We start from the raw sequence: 20,562 nt of genomic DNA, 5'->3' as shown, positions 1-20,562 counted from the left end.
TTCAGCATGGAAATCCAGAAGTTGCTGTCTGTGATTCCCTGCTCCTCCACAGGGTGTGCTATTCAAGACCTCTCAGGAAATAAATTAGAAATCACTGAATTGACGTGAAACACTTTCAATGCTATTAGTCTCAATGTAAAACAGAATTGAAAACATTATGCCTTTTTGAATGAGGTGTAGCTGAATTTTTAAATCGTACACTGCATCATAATTACTACTGACCACCTCTATGGTTCTTTTATTTGTGGAATATCAAACTTCTGCACTCCATAGATACAATTATTTTTAAAGTTAATGATGTTTCAGCCCATGTGAATGTAGCAAACTTTATTTTGCTTTCTGCAAAACTAAAAACAGTGAGTGATAACATCTGCTCTTTACTTCCTGGTTTTCTGTCTGTGAGAGTTGAATGTGATTGGGTGCTTAGCTTGTTTGATGACATCGCTGTTGCTAGACACCAGAGATTCCTTACAGTTGACAACAGAATGAAATTAACATCAGGAAAGGTGAAAGCCCACGTCACACAGCTTGCAGGATCAGTGAAAAGTGACATCACTTCACTAATGACTGCAAAATCCAGGTCAACATGTTGAAACGCCAATACATAAGAGAAATGTTCAGAGATTGTACAGTCAGCAGCCTTGGATGTATGAAAAACAAGTTACAAAGACACACTCAGTTTTTTTAAAAAGACTAGAGAGATCTTTATAGCAGTTGACGTTTCGAGTCCGTATGACCCTTCATCAGAACTAAGACATATAGAAATGAGATTAAATATAAACTGGTAGAAGTGGGTGGGACAGGAGAGCTCGATAGGGGGCCAGTGATAGGTGGAGGCCAAGAAGAGACTGCCAAAGATGTCCCACCCATTTCTACCAGCTTATATTTCATCTCATTTCTATACGTCTTAGTTCTGATGAAGGGTCATACGGACTCGAAACGTCAACTGTATCCCTCTCCGCCGATGCTGTCAGTCCTGCTGAGTTTTTCCAGGTATTTTTGTTTTTGTTCTAGATTTCCAGCATCCGCAGTATTTTGCTATAGATCTTTATAGCAGCCTGGTACCCGATTAATGCCTTAATATCTCAAGTTAAAGAAAGACTGCAGGAAAAAGGGAACTAAGTTTGGTTTGTTGCTAAATTCAGAATTTGTATCATGAACCACTTGATCATGAAAAGCCTCATTAATCTCTGGGCAGGTTAAGGGAACAGTCTGGCATTATTCAAGGGGTAGTTAGAACCCTGTGATGGTTACCATAGGTTTCTATAGCAAGATAGGTCAAATGTACCCACCTATCATTTATAACATGATTAAATCTTCAGTGTTTTATTCAGTGTTTTACAGTGTATGTAAATCAGTGCTCCTCCATGTTGAACACCACTTGGAGGAGTCACGAAGGGTGGCAAGGGTGCAGAATGTATTCTGGGTGGGGGACTTCAATGTCCATCACCAGCAGTGGCTCGGTAGCACCACTAGTGACCGAGCTGGCCGACTCCTAAAGGACATAGTTGCTAGACTGGGTCTGCAGTAGGTGGTGAGGGAACCAACAAGAGGGAAAAACATACTTGACCTCATGCTCACCAACCTGCCTGCTGCAAATGCATCTGTCCATGAAAGTATCGGTAGGAATCACCACTGCACATTGTGCTGTGTGGCACTTTCCCAGTGCTAAATGGAATAGATTTCGAACAGATCCAGTAACTCAAGACTGGGCATGCATGAGCTGCTGTGGGCCATCAGCAGCAGCAGAATTGTACTCAAACACAATCTGTAACCTCATGGCCTAGCATATTCCCCACTCTACCATTACCATCAAGCCAGGGGATCATCCCTAGTTCAAAGAAGAGTGCAGGAGGACATGCCAGGAGCAGCATCAGACATACCTAAAAATGAGATGTCAACCCAATGAAGCTATAACACAGGACTACTTGCATGTCAAAGAGCGAAAGCAGCAAGTGATAGAGCTAAGTAATCCAACAGCTAACAGGTAAGATCTGCAGTCCTGCCACATCCAGTCATGAATGGTGATGGACAATTAAACTACTCACTGGAGTAGGCAGCTCCAAATATTCCCATCCTCAATGATGGGGAAGCCCAGCACATCATGCAAAAGGTAAAGCTGAAGAATGTGGTACAATCTTCAGCCAGAAATGCTGAGCGGATGATCCATCTCGGCCTCCTCCGGAGGTCGCCAGCATCACGGGTGCCAGTCTTCAGCCAATTCAATTCACTTCATGTGATATCAATAAATGGCTGAAGGCACTAAATACTGCAAAGGCTATGGGCCCTGACAATAGCCTAGCAATAGTACTGAAGACTTGTGATCCAGAACTTGCTGCGCCCCTAGCCAGTACAGCTACAACACAGGCAATTTTCCACATTGTTGGGTAATTGCCAATGTCCTATACAGAAAAAGCAGGACAAATCCTAACCGGGCCAATTACCACCCCATCAGTCTACTCTCATACAAACAATAAAGTAATGGAATGGGTCATCAACAGTGCTATCAAGCGGCTCTTGCTTAGCAAGATCACTGGCACCCAGTTTGGGTTCCACCAGGGCCACTCAGCTCCTGACCTCATTACAGCCTTGGTTCAAACATGGACAAAAGACCTGAACTCCCATGGTGAGGTGAGAGTGACTGCCCTTGACATCGTCATCATTTGACCGAGTGTGGCATCAAGGAACCCTAGCAAAACTGGAGTCAATCAGGATCAGGGAAGGGAGATAACTCTCCACTGGTTGGAGTCATACCTAGCACAAAATAAGATGGTTGCGGCTGTTGGAGGTCAGTCATCTCAGTTCCAGGACATCACTGCAGGAGTTCCTCAGGGTAGTGTCCTCAGTCCAGCCTATCTTCAGCTGCTTCAATGACCATCCTTCCATCAAAAGGTCAGAAGTGGGGATGTTCACTGATGATTGCACAGCGTTCAGCACCATTCGCGACTCCTCAGATACATGTCCAAATGAAGCATGATCTGGGCAATATCCAGGCTTGGGCTGACAAGTGGCAAGTGACATTCGTGCCACACAAGTGTCAGGCAATGACCATCTCCAACGAGAGAATCTAATCATTGCCCCTTGACATTCAATGGCATTACCATCACTGATTCCCCTATTATCAACATCCTGGGAGTTACCATTGTCCAGAAACTGAACTGGACTAGCCATATAAATACTGTGGCTATGAGAGCAGGTCAGAAGCTAGGAATCCTGCGACAAGTAACTCACCTCCTGACTCACCAAAGCCTATCCACCAACTACAAGGCACAAGTCAGGAGTGTGATGGAATACTCTCCACTTGCCTGAATGAGTGCCACTCCCACAGACTTCAAGAAGCTTGACACCGTCCAGGACAAAGCAGCCCACTTGATTGGCATCACATCCACAAACATTCACTCCCTCCACCACTGACGCACAGTAGCAGCAGTGTGTACCATCTACAAGATGCACTGCAGGAATTCACCAAGGCTCCTTAGACAGCACCTTCCAACAATAAAGTCCAGGCCTCAAGGTAGTCAATATAGTTACTAATCATGGTCACCTCCTAGATGCAAAAATACTCAATACTCATCTGTTAACAGGTTTTTTTTTAAACCAAAAACAAAGGAATATGGAACTTGATCAATAAAGGGGGAAAAAACCCATCAATTTCATACTAGATTTACTTCACTGCACCTCAAATATTTCAATATTCTTTTCAACTCTCAGTGATCAACAAGACATCTGTGCTTTGTTGGCAGACAGGGGATGGATTTCATAAACACAGGGCCTCATATCTCGCTGATATCTTAACTCCTAACCCAACACAGAGGAATTGGGCAGTGGGAGGGGGCAAGGAGAAGGGACAAAGGAAAGAGACAATGCAAATCTGAAGCAAACAATGGAGAGAATGGGCATGAGGCAGAGACAAAATAATTCTAAAACAAGAAAGTCTTATCGCTAGGACATGCAAGGCAGAAAATTGAATAATAAACAGAAAAACAATTTTCAAAACATGAAACAGGACTTCCAACTCCCATACGTTTATAACTCAAAACAACTGAAAAAAGTTCAATGCATTTTTTACCCCAAAAAATCTATTTTTTCCCACCTGCGCAGATTAAAATTCTAATTTTGCACCTTCAGAAAGTTTTTCTGAAAAAGGATCATAAATCAGCAACGCTCTCCGCCTTGAGGGACATTAATAATTAAGCCATTTCCTCGTTTTGCACTGAAGCTTGCTCCTGGCACTGGCTGCCCCCATCGCAAAGTCATTGCCAAGCATTTAGCAAGCCTCTCCCCAACAGTGGCAGGAGTACAACAGAGGAGGTCAGGACCGATGGTGTAGCAGCAAGCGGGCTCTCACATAAATAAAATACCTCGCACATGGCCACATCAATGTTCCACAGAAATATTCACATTCAAAACGAGCACAAGTTTAAATGAACACAAGTTTGAATTCAATCTCAGGAAAAGCTTTCTCTGGGCACACAAGGGACCCCCACGCTGGAAATCAGCCAAACACCTCTAAAAATAAAGAGCTTCCACGAGCAATTTCTTTTAAAGGTGCCAGCCACCATTGCCCAGGCTGCGAGGGAGCTCTTGATCAGTGCCACCATTAACAGGCCGCTTCAGTGTAACGGGGACAATGGGATTTGGATGCACAATGTTCTTAGTCTCAAGTTAAGAAAATGATTTTTTAGGGAGTACACCTGATTCTCTTTAGTTCCTAGCCCTCTCTCTTACTTATCCAGGTTAAAGCGGTGAACAAATGGAAACTGGGTAAATGAGGAGGGGAGGGGAGGCGAGGGAAGAGAGTTGGTAGAATTACAGGGAAAGAGAAAATTGGAAAGAAAGGTCCATCATTAAGTAGGGGCGGGTAATTGCTTGGTCCCATTAACAGGACAGGTATCTTTATCAATTGACTCAATGAATGGACTGGTATCGAGTGTAAACGATCAACGTGAGCAGCTGAAATATAATACAAACAAGTACGGAACACAAAGGAACAAACACACACATAACACACAGATGGGGTGGAAATGGTCAAAGGAGATGTGACATACGACACAAGTAACCAATGCTTAGCAGTAGTCAGAAAAAATAAACAAGGCAGTGTAAACTGAGATTAAACTGCCCTGATCAAACCACACAACAACATGCATTTATATAGCACCTTTAACAGAACAAAAATGTCCCAGGGCGGTTCACGGAAGCATTAAAAAAAAAATCAACAAAAGCTTGTTAAAGTAGTAGTTTTTAAAAGAACATCTTCAAAAGGAGGAGAGAGAGACACAGAGACACACACAGAGACAGGCAATCTTAGATCTTAGGGCCTTAAGCAACTTGAGTAATACACCCCAGTTCTTTGAAGCTCCAGGAATAGTGGACATCTAAAATGTCCTCCAGGCTGATCCCTACTTTCAACATTCAGAAAACATACCCTGGAAACTCTTGAGCTTTTTCACCTAGAGATGAGTGCTCAAGGTCTGAGTAGAAGTATAAAAGAGGATTAAAGCAATGGGAAGAGGGTAGATCCAGAGTGTTATGTTAAATTAAATTGCAAGAGGATGACACAGGGCTAAACTTGTAAATGGAAAAGTTAGGATGAGCGACAGCAGGAATTTATTTTCGAAGAATGGAATAGGCTGAAGAATTGTGGAAGGATAAACTCTTCAATCATTTTAGATGCTAAAATGGGGAAAGTGAATTGAAATCGAGGATCTTTATGGATGGATGAAGATGGGACCAATTGCTTCTCTAATGTTTAACTACTCTGCAATATTATGCCTCCAGCAGCAAGCACAAGAGAGTATCTGTATAAAACAATCTTGGATAGTGCCCGGCAGTATTGGCAGAGTTTCCAAAACAGGGACTGGAGGTGCTGACACTCGAGAGTTGGCAACAAACAGGGGACAAGGAGACATCATGATATAATGTTAGGTGACTTTGACATCATTCATCACGAGGCAGGTCCAAAACTGGCAGCTGGAAAATGACGTGGTAAAAAGGTATGAAGAGTTAAGGAGTAGGTCCTGTTTTGTGCCAGCATCTTATTTATTATTTATTCATTCATAGGATGGGGGGTGTCACTGGCAAAGCCAATACTTATTGCCCATCCCTAATTACCCTTGAGAAGGTGGTGGTGAGCCACCTTCTTGAACCGCTGCAGTCCATGTAGTGTAGGTACACACACAGTGCTGTTAGGAAGGGAGTTGCAGGATTTTGACCCAGTGACAGGGAAGGAACGGCGATATATTTCCAAGTCAGGAAGGTGTGCCATTTGGAGGGGAACTTCCAGGCGGTGGTGTTCCCATCTATCTGCTGCCTTTGTCCTTCTAGGTGGTAGAGGTCATGGGTTTGGAAGGTGCTGTTGAAGGAGCCTTCGTGGGTTGCTGTAGAGCATCTTGTACATGGCACACACTGTCATCACTGTGCATCAGTGGTGGAGGGAGTGACCGTTGAAGGTGCTGGATGTGGTGCCAATCAAGCTGGCTGCGTTCTCCTGGATGGTGTCAAGCTCCTTGAGTGTTGTCGGAGCCGCACTCATCCAAGCAAGCGGGAAGTATTCCATCACACTCCTGACTCGTGCCTTGTAGATGGTGGACAGGCTTTGGGGAGTCAGGAGGTGAACTACTTGCCACATGATTCCCAGCCTTTGACCTGCTCTTGTAGTCACAGTATTTATATGGCTAGTCCAGTTCAGTTTCTGGTTAGTGGTAACCCCCAGGATGTAAATATCTCACAGAATTGGCGAAGTGCTGGACGTTCTCAAGTAGAACGCACTCATCACATCATCACTCCCGAACACAGTTTGCACAATTGCCAAGGCATGACTTTACACAAAGGAAACATTAGCTCAAAAACAAACTGGTCAATAGATTCGATATATTCTCAACTGCAGTATATCAATTATCAAGGCACCTTATCACATTAAGGTATTTGATATTATTATAAATGGTCACACGAACACAGGAAATAGAAGGAGTAGATCACACTGCCCACCGAGCCTGCTCCGCCATTCAATATGATCATGGCTGTCCTTGGGCATCTGCTCCATTTTCCTGCCCACTCCCGTAACCCTTGATTTTCCCCGAGACACCAAAAATCTGTCTATCCCAGCCTTAAATGTATTCAACCACGGAGCTGCTATAACCCTCTGCGGTAGAGAATTCCAAAAATTCACAAAGATTCGAGTGAAATAATTCCTCCGCACCTCAGCTCTAAATGATCGGCTCCTAACTCCAAAACCTGTGCCCTCATGTATTAGACTCCCCGACCAGCGGAAACAATCTCTCAGTGTCTACCCTGTCAAGCCCCTTTAGAATCTTGTACATTTCAATGAGATCACCTCTCATTCTTCTAAACTCCAGAGAATATAAGCCCAGTTCAAACAGTCTGTCAGAGGACAACCCTCTCATCCCAGGTACCAATCTAGTGAATATAAAGATAAAAGCAAAACACCGGAGCTGCTGGAAATCTGAAACAAAAACAGAAAATGCTGGGAAAAACTCTGCAGGTCTAGCCGCATCTCTGTGGAGAGAGAAACAGAGTTAACGTAAGACCCTTCTTCGGAGTTGAAGAGAAGTGGAAATGGATTAAATTTATACTGTTAAAGGGGTTGGGGTAGGTGGAGCTGGATAAAAGGTCGGTGATAGGTGGGGAGAAAGGAGGGATTGACAAGGATGTCACGAACAACAGGACAAAGGGAGTGTTAATGGTAGTGGTTAGTGCTAAAAAAAAAAATGGTGCTGATAGTGGCATAAAAGGTAAGAAAGCAGAATGTGATAATAGCAGAACAAGGGTAGCATTGTGTGAAAGAACAACATGGAACAAGTAACAGATGGCCCTGTAGGGTAGGGGATGGGATGGGGGGTTAGCGGTGGGGGAAAAAAAAGATAGAACGTGGGATAGAAGCAGGGATAAAAAAAAAGGGGGGTAAAACCATGGATAAATTAATAAAAATAAAAATTGAAATGGATAAAAAATAAAAATGAATGTAGGGAAAAAGGGGATTAAAAGAAAAGGGGTGAGGATGGAGGAGAGTGCTTTCATGGTCTGAAGTTGTTGAACTCAATGTTAAGTCCAGAAGGCTGTAAAGTGTCTAACTTGGAAGAGGAGGTGCTGGTCCTCCCCAGTTTGCGTTGGGCTTCACTGGAACCTTTGCTGCACTGTCTCCAACGCAAATATATCCTTCCTTAAATATGGAGACCAAAGCTGCACACAGTATTCCAAATGTGGTTTCACCAAAACCCTGAACCATCACAGCAAGACTTCATCAACCCGTTGCACAACTTCAGCAATCATTTCAGCTTTGATTGGTAGGGAGCGCAGTCATCACACAATCTGCTTCCACCCAACCCGCCAATCACTTTGGCCTTTCAGAGAGTAACGTGCTTTGCACTTCTTGTGTCACCCGCTATCAACCACCTGTCTAACGGGGAAGGAAGATACAGAAAAACAGAAAATGCTGGAAAAACTCAGCAGGCCTAGCAGCATCTGTGAGGAGTTGTGCTCTGAAGAAGCCTTATCTCTGTTTCTCTCTCCACAGATGCTGCTAGGCCTGAGTTTTTTTCTAGCATTTTCTGTTTCTGTTTCAGATTTCCAGCATCAGCAGCATTTTGCTTTTCTCTTAGGGGAAGGAAGATAGTCAGCCAATACTATTATTGGGGCACAGATGAACCCCTAGCAGTCTCAGTACCTCTCCACTGTGCCAGAGCAGGATATCAGGCCAGTTTAAAATCAGGCACAGGAACCTATATCCCATTGACAAAAACACCACACCCACCTGTGGCGACCACGACAAACAAAAATCTCAACGTTATCCTACGCCTGCAAAACTTTTGCGGACTTGATGCTGCAGCCAAACCAGCTCATGAAGAGTTGGCATCAGAGACAAAGGCTATTTGTTCCATTGTGAAAGGTTAAGAAACAAGCACACCACAAAAACCACACAATATATTTTTTTAAAAATCAAGGGCTGACCCACTCTGTGCATTGTACGAGCACTAAGCTCCTTGGTATGATGGGGTGGGGGGGGGTGGAGGGGGAAAATTGCAAGGAGGTGATACAGACCATCTAAATCTTTCAGCAGTAGCCCCAGCAAGCAGAGTGGGGGCAGGGGGAGGGAAGGCAAAGGCTTTGAAAGGAAGAACAGAAGAGAATTTTTTAGGGTTCATTAAAGGTGTGGGAACAGGGCAGGGTGGGGAGATTGAGTATTTCTCACACAGCAGCAGTAAATAATAATTACCAAATTGTGTCACTGTATGTGGAGGTGCAATATTTGTGGTGGAATCTGGCACTAGATTTATATTTTTTTACATATAAACACATTTAAAGCACAGGCTGCCATTGGCTATTGCTCAAGGGCAAGGTTCCGCCATCAATGAGCACCAGTTTTCAGCTAGACCACCAAACAAGTCTGACTTGAAGCAGCAATGCCTTCACAGGGCGGAGAGAAACAAAGAAAAAAAGAGGAAGATAAAACCTGCCCATCTGCTCTTCACGGTCCTCTTCCTCCTCCTCCTCCACCTCCAACACCACCCCCCACCCCCCACCAAATACAGGCTAAACTAGTATTCAAAAATCAGCCAAGAATGTCAACAGACCCATTCATTCCAGGCTGTGGGGTAAAAGGCCAAACAGTAGGTGCAAGCAAATTTTCCCTCAAGTGTCAATGGAAAAGCAGCATAACTGGGAAGACAAGCTGACAATCTGACTCCCATCCATACGCAAGGGAACAACTTGAGCAGCAAGTGCCATGTACCCACAATCCAGCACAAAGTTTAAAAGAAGTAGACTGCCTCAGGATTCAGCAAAGTTAAGAGTTTTTAAGATGTAACATCATCCACCTCTCACAATTCCTCCCCTCCCAAAGCCGGAACGGAGGAAAGCTTGCATTGGTGTAGCCCCTTTCACATCCCCAAACCTCTCCACTGTGCCAGAGCAGGAGATCAGGCCAGTTTAAAATCAGGCACAGGAACCTATATCCCATTGACAAAAACACCACACCCACCTGTGTCGATCACGACAAACAAAAATCTCAACGTTATCTTATGCCTGCAAAACTTTTGCGGACTTGACGCTGCAGCCAAACCAGCTCCTGAAGAGTTGGCATCAGAGACAAAGGCTATTTGTTCCATTGTGAAAGGTTAAGAAACAACCACACCACAAAAACCACATAATATATTTTTTAAAAAATCAAGGGCTGGCCCACTCACTGTGCATTGTACAAGCACCAAGCTCCTTGGTATGACGGGGGGGGTGTTGGGGGGGAAATTGCAAGGAGGTGAGAGTACTTGCACGGTCACTGTTATAACATAGGGAAATACTGCAGTCAATTTGTTCACAGCAAGCTCTCAAATACTGAAATGTGACAATGATCAGACAATCTGTTTCAGTCACATTGATAAATATCGACAGGGATAAATATTAGTGAACGCATCAGGGAAAACTCTCCTGCTGCTCTTTGAAATAATGCCACGTGATCATTATGTCCACCTGAGAAGGCAGACAAGATCTCTGTTTAACGCATCATCCAAAATACAACATACACATCAGTGCCACCCTCCCTCAACATTACACTGAAGTGTCAGCCCAGGTTATGTGTTCAAGTTTCTGGAGTGGGACTTGATGCCTTCTGATCCAAAGGAAAGGATGCTACCAAGTACAAAACTTAGCCCTTTGTCCAAACTTTCAGCCAACTCTTCATCTTTGAAACCTCCAGCGATATTTTTACACATAAATAGATGCGGTACTGTACATAAATGTAAGGAGCGGTTTTTTTAAAAAAACCATTTAGGGTAGGTGTGTAACTGGGCTCTAACACAAATGAAACACTGAGGCCAGCCATCACAGGGCCATGTGTGACACAATAGGGGGAGGTGGTGGCATAGTGTCATTGTCACTGCACTAGCATTCCAGGGACCCAGGGTAATGCTCTGGGGACCCAGGTTCGAATCCCACCAAGGCAAACGACGAAATTTGAACTAAAAGGTTGAGGATGACCATGAGACCATTGTCGATTGTTGTAAAAACCCATCTGGTTTACTGATGCCCTTTAGGGAAGGAAGTCTGCCATCCGTACATGGTCTGGCCTACATGTGACTCCAGACCCACAGCAATGTGGCTGACTCTTAAATGCTGTCCGAACAAGGGCAATTAGGGATGGCCCAGCTGGTAACACCAACATCCCATGAATGCTTTTAATAAAAAAAAACTGGGTATCAGGATACACTCACCAGCTCGAGAAAAGGACAAAGAGGCCTTTCGGCCTAAATCTTCGCTCAACACCCTGATTCCCAGAAAAGATCAACAGGAAACTTAAGGGTAATCAACAAGATTCTTCTCCCATGAACCCAAGAATATTGATAATCATGAATAGTACAGCACAGAAGGAGCCCATTCACCCCACCATACCCATGCTGGTTCTTCAGTATGACTATCCAAAGAATCCCACTCACCTGTTTTTTTCCCCATAGCCCTGGCTAATGTTTCTGCAATTTAGTGTGGACATACACACACAGATCAGTCAGGCCCAGTGCTTCTTTTTATAAATTATCGTTCATGGGATGTTGGCTTCACTGGCTGGGCCAGCATTTATTGTCCATCCCTAATTGCCCTTGAAAAGGTGGTGGTGAGCTGCCTTCTTGAACTGCTGCAGTCCATGTGGTGTAGGTACACCCACAGTGCTGTTAGGGAGGGAGTTCTAGGTTTTTGACCCAGCGACAGTGAAGGAACAGCTATATATTTCCAAGTCAGGGTGGTGAATGGCTTGGAGGGGAACTTCCAGGTGGTGTTTGCATCTCCCTGCTGTCCTTGTCCTTCTAGATGATAGTGGTTGTGGGTTTGGAAGGTGCTGTCGAAGGAGCCTTGGTGAATCCCTGCAGTGCATCTTGTAGATGGTACATACTGCTGCTACTGTGTGTCGGTGGTGGAGGGAGTGAATTATTGTGGATGTGGTGCCAATCAAGCGGGCTGCTTTGTCCTGGATGGTGTCAAGTTTCTTCAGCATTGTGGGAGTTGCACTCATCGAAGTGGGGAGCATTCCATCACACTCCTGACTTGCGCCTTGTAGATGGTGGACAGGATTTGGGGAGTCAGGAGATGGGTTACTCGTCACACGATTCCTAACATCTGACCTGTCCTTGTAGCCATTGTATTTTTCATATGACCAGTCCAGTTCAGTTTCTAATCAATGGTAACCCTCCAGGATGTTGATAGTGGGGGATTCAGTGATGGTAATGCCATTGAACATCAAGGGCAATGGTTGGATTCTCTCTTGCTGGAGATGATCATTGCACCACACAAGTGTCAGGCAATGTTACTTGCCACTTGTCAGCTCAAGCCTGGATATTGCTGCATTTGGACATAGACTGCTTCAGTATCTGAGGAGACACGAATGGTGCTGAACATGGTTCTCTAATGACTGCACAATCAGCGAACATCCCTACTTCTGACATTGATAGAAGGAAGGTCATTGTTGAAGCAGCTAAAGGTGATTTGGCCAAGGACACTACTCTCAGGAACTCCTGCAGTTATGCCCTGGAGCTGAGATGACTGACCTCCAACAACCACAACCATCTTCCTTTTTGCTAGGCACGACTCCAACCAGCGGAGAGTTTTCCCCATGATTCCCATCGACTCCAGTTTTGCTAAGGCTCCTTGATGCCACGCTGTCAAATGCTGCCTTGATGTCAAGGGCAGTCACTCTCACCTCACCTCGGGAGGTCAGCACTTTTGTCCATGTTTGAACCAAGGCTGTGATGAGGTCAGGAGCCGAGTGGCCCTGGTGGAACCCAAACTAGGCATCAATGAGCAGGTTATTGCTATGCAGGAGCCGCTTGATAGCACCAATGACCCCTTCCATTACTTTACTAATGATCGAGAGTTGACTGATGGGGCAGTAATTGGCCGGGTTGGATTTTCCTGCTTGTGCGCACAGGACACACCTGGGCAATTTTCAACAAAGCTGGGTAGATGCCAGTGTTGTAGCTGTACTGGAACAGCTTGGCTAGGGATGTAGCAAGTTCTGGAGCACAAGTCTTTAGTACTATTGCTGGAATATTGTCAGAACCCATAGCCTTTACAGTATCCAGAGCCTTCACTGTTTCTTGATATCATGTGAAGTGAATCGCATTAGCTGAAGACTGGCATCTGTGATGCTGGGGACCTCCGGAGGAGGCCGAGATGGATCATTCACTCGGTACTTCTGGCTGAAGATTGTAGCAAATGCTTCAGCCTTATTTTTTGCACTGATGTGCTGGGCTCCTCCATCGTTGAGGATGGGGATATTTGTGGAGCCTTCTCCTCCAGTGAGTTGTTTAATTGTCCACCGCCATTCACAACTGCATGTGGCAGGACTGCAGAGCTTAGATCTGATCTGTTGGTTGTGGGACGCTTAGCTCTGTCTATCACTTGCTGCTTATGCTGTTTGGTACACAAGTAGTCCTGCTTTATAGCTTCACCGGTTGACACCTCATTTTTAGGTATATCTGATGCTGCTCCTGTCATGCCCTCCTGCCCTCTTCATTGAACCAGGGTTGATCTCCTGGCTTGATGGTAATGGTAGAGTGGGGGATATGCTGGGGCCATGACGTTACAGATCATGTTCGAGTGCCCACAGCACCTCATGGATGCCCAGTCGAGTTGCTAGATCTGTTCGAAATCTATCTCATTAATCATGGTGGTAGTGCCACAAAACACAACGGTGGGGTGTGGTATCCTCAATGTGAAGCTGGGACTCCATCTCCACAAGGACTGTGCAGTGGTCACTCCTACCGATACTGTCATGGACAGGTGCAGGCAGGTTTGTGAGGATGAGGTCAATTATGTTTTTCCCTCTTGTTGGTTCCCTCACCACCTGCCGCAGACCCAGTATAGCAGTTACGTCCTTTAGGACTCAGCCAGCTTGGACAGTCATGGTGATGGACATTCCCCACCCAGAGTACATTCTGTGCCCTTGCCACCCTCAGTGCATCCTCCAAGTGGTGTTCAACATGGAGGAGCACTGACTCATCAGCTGAGGGTGGGCAGTACATGGTAATCAGCAGGAGGCTTCCTTGCCCATGTTTAACCCGATACCATGAGACTTCATGGGGTCCGGAGTCGATGTTGAGGGCTCCCAGGGCAACTCCCTCCCGACTGAATACCACTGTACTGCCACCGCTGCTGGGTCTATCCTGCTAGTGGGACAGGACATACCCAGGGATGGTGATAGTGGTGTCTGTAAGGTACGATTCTGTGAGGATGACTGTGTCAGGACTTTGCTTGACTAGTCTGTGGAACAGTTCTCCCAATTTTGGCACTAGCCCCCAGGTGTTAGTAAGGAGGACTTTGCAGGGTCAACAGGGCTGAGATTGCAGTTGTCGTTTCTGATGCCTAGGTCGATGTCAGGTGACCTGTCCGGTTTCATTCCCTTTTTTTTGTGACTTTGTAGCAGTTTGATACAACTGAGTGGCTTGCTAGGCCATTTCAGAGGGCATTAAGAGTAGGCCTGGAGTCACATGTAGGCCAGACCAGGTAAAGACAGCAGATTTCTTTCCCTAAAGGACATTCGTGGTTTTTACAACAATCAACAATGGTTTCATGGTCATCATTAGAATTTTAAGTCCAGATTTCCATTGAACTCAAATTCCACCATCTGCCATGGCAGATTGGAACCCGAATCCCCAGAGCATTACCCCGGGTGTCTGGATCACTAGTCCAGCGACAATACCACTACGCCATCACCTCTCCACTGAGTATTCCATCACACTCCTGACTTGTGCCTTGTAGATGTTGGACAGGCTTTGGGGAGTCAGGAGACGGGTTACGCGCCACAGGATTCCCAGCCTCTGACCAGGTCTTGTAACCACAGTATTTATATGGCTGGTCCAGTTGAGCTTCCGGTCAATGGTAACCCCCCCAGGATGTTGATAGTAGGGAATTCAGCAATGGTAATGCCATTGAATGTCGGACAATTCGGATTGTAGGAAAACGTCCACAGAACTTATTGTTCATTCTATGAGATAAAGGCAGCAAGGAATTATTTTTAATGGAGGGGCTTCAACAGCCAAGCCAAGTGTTCAAAATTATGAGGGGTTTTGATAGAGTAAATAGGGAAAAACTGGCAGGAGGGGTCAGTTCGCAGAGGATTTAAACATGATTGCGACAAAAAAGGGATTTAAGTAAAACGTGGTAAATGACGATGATCTGGAATGCACTGCTTATAAAACTGGTGGAAGCAATCAATCAATCGCAACTTTCAAAAGCGAATTGGATAAATACTTGAAAAGGAGGTATATGCAGAGCAAGTGGGATGAATTGGATAACAATTTTAAAGAGCAGTTACAGGCACGATTGGGTTGAATGGCCTCCTGTAGTGTGGGATTCTGCCAAATCTTCCACCGATCACAATCCCTCCCCTTGTTGATTGCACACCACCACTTTTGATCAAGCCTGGCATATCTGCAAGTGCTGCAATCGTTGCTTTACCATGATTAATATTGTTCCATTGCTGCAAGTGCAGCAAACAGCCAGAAGGAAACAAATATTTTTTTTTTCCGTTTTGCTCACTATGGATGTACCAGGGAGTGAACTTAATGTTTTGCCAGTGAGCAAACCACATGAGACTAAGCAAGTCATTCTGAAAATTCTTGGTGCCTGGTTAATCAATACTGGACAGGTAGACACAACAGCCAGCATGGAATTGTCTTGATGTTCTCTTCCCCCAGTCTAAAAGGCAAACCTGTCCAGACTACCACAGAAATTAAGGCAAGGCTGACAGTCACCCCACTGCATTGCTGGGCGGGTGCTGCACTTTAAAAGATTCTTTCAGACAAGATATTAAATCAAGGTCTCAGGTGGATTTGAAAGATCACATGACACTGTTTCAAAAAAGTGCAGGGGATTTCTCCTTGACATGAGTATTTACTCCTCAATTGACTTCAGTAAAAAGATCAGATTCAGCACAGACTGGGGTGGGGGGGGACAAACTCTTGAACAACACGCTGCAAACTGCAGTGTCAAGGGAACTTGCAGAGCAAACTTCTCCTACCTTCACATTTCTAAAAGCTTTTTCAATTGAGCTGCTGAAATCACAACAATGCTCATTCTCTATAGCACACCCATTCGCTTCACATCAGTTTGCTCCCTCATGCCCCAAAGAATGTACTTCAAAACCCAGTGATACTTTCTATATCTCTCCATGGACTCACCCCGCCCACCTGAACTATCTTTTCCAGTATATACCCTTCCCTGTATCCTCCACTTCTGGAACACTGCAAGATCCCTCTTTCACACAGGAGGTGGATGGTTCATTCATTATGCCATGCCCTCTGAACTTCACTCCCCAATCTAAACTGCCTTGTCTCCAGCCCTACTTTTTGACTGGGCCTTTGATCTTTTGATTTCCACCCCACCCAATCCTTCTCAGTGTCCACTCTGTTCAGCATTGCTTTCAAAAGGAGGAGCGCTGAATAAATGCAAGTACCTGCTGTCAGCAAATTACTGATGTGTCCCATTGAATGGACAAGCAATGCCAATTCAAGAGCAGTTTTAACACTGATCAGCTCCCTGTTTTGATCAGCTTTGGAGCATCCAGGCACAGGGTATCACAATCGTACTGAGGAACCTCAGAGTGCAACACAACCCATGTAGAAAATTTGAATATCATTTCCTTTTCTGTAACGACCATTTTGAAATGTTTAGTAATGTTCTTTTAGGTATTTTATGAATTAAGTATATTTTTGCAACAACAAAAAAAATGATGGTTCTCAGTCATAGTGCACCAAGGGGCTGGAAACTGTACAGAACCCCTCAGGCTGTATGCTGAATATTTAATGTTAATGTTACATGTTTTAATTGTTTTGAGGCTCTCTCTAGAGTGCAACATGATATCAATGATTTGGATGAGGGAACCAAATATATTTCCAAGTTTGCTGACAACAAAACTTGGTGGGAATGTGAGCGACAAGGAGGGTGTTAAGAGACTTCAAGGCGATTTAGACAGGTTGAGTGAGTGGGCAAATACATGGCAGACGAAGTTTAATGTGAATAAGTGTGAAGTTATCCACTTTGGTAGGAAAACCAGAATGGCAGACTATTATTTAAATGGTGATAGACCATTTTGGATGTACAAAGAGACCTGGGTGCTCTTGTACAGCAATCACTGAAAGCAAGCATGCAGGAGCAACAAGCAGTTAAGAAAGTAAATGGTATGCTGGCCTTCACTGCAAGAGGACTTGAGTACAGGAGCAAGGATGTCTTACTGCAGCTGTGCAGGGCCTTGGTGAGACCACACCCGGAGTATTGTGTGCAGTTTTGGTCTTCTCACCGAAGAAAGGGTTTCCTTCCCATAGATGGAGTGCAGCGAAGTTTCACCAGACTGATTCCTGGGATGGCAGGATTGTCATATGAGGAGAGATTGGGCCAATTAGGCCTGTATTCACTGGAGTTTAGAAGAATGAGAGGGAATCTCATTGAAACGTATAAAAATTCTGACAGGGATGGAACAGACTAGACGCAGGGATGATGTTTCCTCTGGGTGGGGCGGAGGGGGGGGACTAGAACAAGGTGTCACAGTCTCAGGGTAAACCATTTAGGACTGAGATGAGGAGAAACTTCTTCACTCAGAAAGTAGTGAACCTCTGGAATTCTCTACCACAGAAGGCTGTGGAGGCCAAACCACTGAATATATTTAAGGAGGAAATAAATAGATTTCTGATCTCTAAAAATATCAAAGAGTATGGGGAGAGCGCACGAGTACAGTGTTGAGATAGAGGATCAGCCATGATCATATTGAATGGTGGAGCAGGCTCGAAGGGCTGAATGGCCTACTGCTGCTCCTATTTTCTATGTTCCTATGGAGAAAATTTGAATATCATTGCACTCTCTGCAATGACCATTTTGAAATGTTCTGTGATGTTCCTTTAGAAACAATGTTTGTCAAATTATTTACTTTTTTTTTTATACAGAATGCACAGCACAGAACCAGGCCTATTCAAACCCAGCTGGTTCACACCAGTATAAAAGCAAAAATACTGCAGATGCTGGAAAATCTGAAACAAAAACAGAAAATGCTGGAACAACTCAGCAGCTCTAACAGCATCTGCGGAGATGACAGGGGGATAACCGAGTTAACGTTTCGAGTCCCTATGAGTCCATTTTCTCTCCAGATGCTGTTAAACCTGCTGAGTCGTTCCAGCATTTTCTGTTTTTGTTTCTGGTTTCCGACTCCACTGGCACTATCAGCACCCAGCTCCTTCTTGCATATTTTAATGCTCCTGCCCTGTGGCTGGGTCAAAATCCTGGAACTCCCTCCCTAACCGCGCGCCGTGAGGTGCACCTACACCAACATGGGCTGCAGCGGTTCAAGGTGACTCACCACCAGCTTCTCAAGGGCAATTAGGGATGGGTAATGAATGCTGGAATGACAACAAATGCCCTTCCTCCCTCGAGTACTTCTGGAGTAACCCCCCCTCCCCCAAACCACCCCCCCCCCACCCCCCAAAATACCTGAATGTGGTAGCAAGTTTTACATTTTCACCACTCCTGGACAAGGGGATTCTCCTGAACTTCCCTTATCATTTCAGTTTTCCAGCACCCGCAGTACTTAAGCCTTTATTTCCCCCTGATGGGTTTATTGGAAACCGCCTATGTATAACCTCTGGCTTATTTGGATAAATAGAAACATCATAAATCTCGTTTTAAAAAAAAAACAGACCGCACAGGTCCCCAGTCAGCCTTCCAGAAGAGGTGACTTGCACCATCACGGCGCTGCCAGTTATCCCGGAAGGACTCCATCCCAGTTATATTGCCACACGCAGAAAAGAGGAGACAGGTTTGCCCAGGCAGTAGCCTGGTGAGAAAAAACCTGTGCCTCTCTATAGCAAGAGTAGCCGTTACACTGAAAATCTAAAAGTCCCAAGAACGTTCAGATTTTGTTTTTTCCTTTTAACAAAAAGCTTCAAATCAGAAAGCTGCCTTCTCCCTATAATTAACGTACCGGCCGTCTGTGCAAGGATATAGGTTTTATATAAACACTTTCCATCTCACAGCCTGTGGGCAAAGCAGAATAGCGCTTATAAAAAAAATAAAAAAAGAGAAAAAGGGTGGACTGGGGAAACACCCCCAGTCTGCAGAAGCACGTTTGAAAAGCCCACAACCACTTGAAGAGTATATTTCCTTGCTTATTCTTCTTCAACTCGTGATCCATCGCATCAAGACCGAGTCTTTAAGGCTCATCAATGGTAAACGCCTCAGTTTCCTTAACATCTTTCCCCTCTGAAACTGACCCAATTGCCTTTCCTTGCCACCCACCACCCCCGCAGAAATTAACGTGTCTGCAACCACGTGAATTTACTTATTTCCCCCTTATTATTATAATTAATTATTATTATTATTATTATTATATGTTTTTTTTTAAAAATGATCCTGCTTACCACACGGTTGCAGATGAAAAACCCGCGTGGGATCCATACCGGCTGGGCTATGGGTGTGTGTTGGAGAAAGACTTCAGCACCATCAGTCCCTCACCCTTCTCTCCCCCTGCGCTGCCTTTTTAAATCCAGCTCCAGAGAAGTGAAACTGATCCAACAAGCGGAGTCCAAGAAACGCCCAGAGGGGTCCTGACCTCCGCCTACTCACCCCCTCCACCACCAACCACCCCCCCAAAAAAAAAACAAGCAAAACAACACCAAAAAAAATTGCGATGTTAGTAAGAGGGCGAGAGGAAATGCACTATTAAAGCGCTTCTTCCAAAAAGAGGTAAACCACGTGTACTTTTACTGTACAAACTAGGCAGCTGCAAGTGGATCGCAATTTAAACAGCAGCGATTTAACCCTCCTGGAAAATGTTCAACCCTGAAAAATATTAGTTGTAAAAATTCTATATTTTAAACTTGCGGGTTGAAAGAATTTGCATTCTTTTATTTAACCGTGAAAGAGTGTCCCCTGGGTGGGCGCCACCATTGTCAAGTGTTTTTTTTATTTTTTTTCAAATCGGTGCAAAACTCTAATTTCTCTGGGAAAGGGGGTTACTATTTGAAAGTGGAATTCGATGTGACGTTTCTTGGATTTGCAGTCTGCTCCCGCTGCTCGGGTTGGCCATTGGACCCAGCTTCTTTGCACATCTCAGCCCCAGCTGTCAGCTCTGGAAAAAGGTCCCCTACAGACATGGTGGAAGCCTCTTTGGGACACTGGTCAATGGGGAAACACTAGGTTTCAGATGAGAGCCGTTAATAGGAACGTCAGAAGGCAGATGGGGGGACATCTGTGTTACAGATGAAGCCGGTTTTTGGGGGACACAGATACTGAGATCATTTAATGGGGACATAGGTGCACAAATGAAGCCGGTTGAGGCAGACATGTGTGCACAGGTGAAGTCAGTCAATGAGGACAGAGGTGCACAGATAGAGCCAGTTAATGGGTGCAGATGAATTCATTTTACTTGTAATCTGTTAACAGGGATACCAGGAAACAAATAAACTAGTTAGTGGCAAGAAAAGTTCACACATGCAACATATTACCAAGAATCCAGAGCACATGTATAACGTGTTAATGAGGTGCAAACACAAGTGTTTGATTCAGATGCATATGCAA

At 44.8% G+C, this 20,562-nt stretch overlaps 1 protein-coding gene across 2 annotated transcripts in view; it reads right to left on the bottom strand.

Moving 5' to 3' along the window:
- Positions 1-20,562, bottom strand: part of slc4a11 (solute carrier family 4 member 11) — a 232,749-nt gene that overhangs the window by 157,005 nt on the left and 55,182 nt on the right. The window contains exon 1 of one of the 2 annotated variants that reach the window (XM_078554596.1): positions 19,404-19,501. The exons of the other annotated variant lie outside the window; for it this stretch is intronic. Coding sequence (XP_078410722.1) covers positions 19,404-19,440 — 37 coding nt within the window. The 5' untranslated portion in view covers positions 19,441-19,501. Of the gene's footprint in view, positions 1-19,403; positions 19,502-20,562 lie in introns of those variants that run through there. 2 annotated transcript variants of the gene reach the window in all.

The sequence above is a fragment of the Cetorhinus maximus genome, chromosome 1, assembly GCF_964194155.1.
Source record: "Cetorhinus maximus chromosome 1, sCetMax3.hap1.1, whole genome shotgun sequence".
Lineage (NCBI taxonomy): Eukaryota > Metazoa > Chordata > Chondrichthyes > Lamniformes > Cetorhinidae > Cetorhinus > Cetorhinus maximus.
Note: the sequence above shows the minus strand (reverse complement) of the source record. Positions and strands in the feature narration are given on the sequence as shown.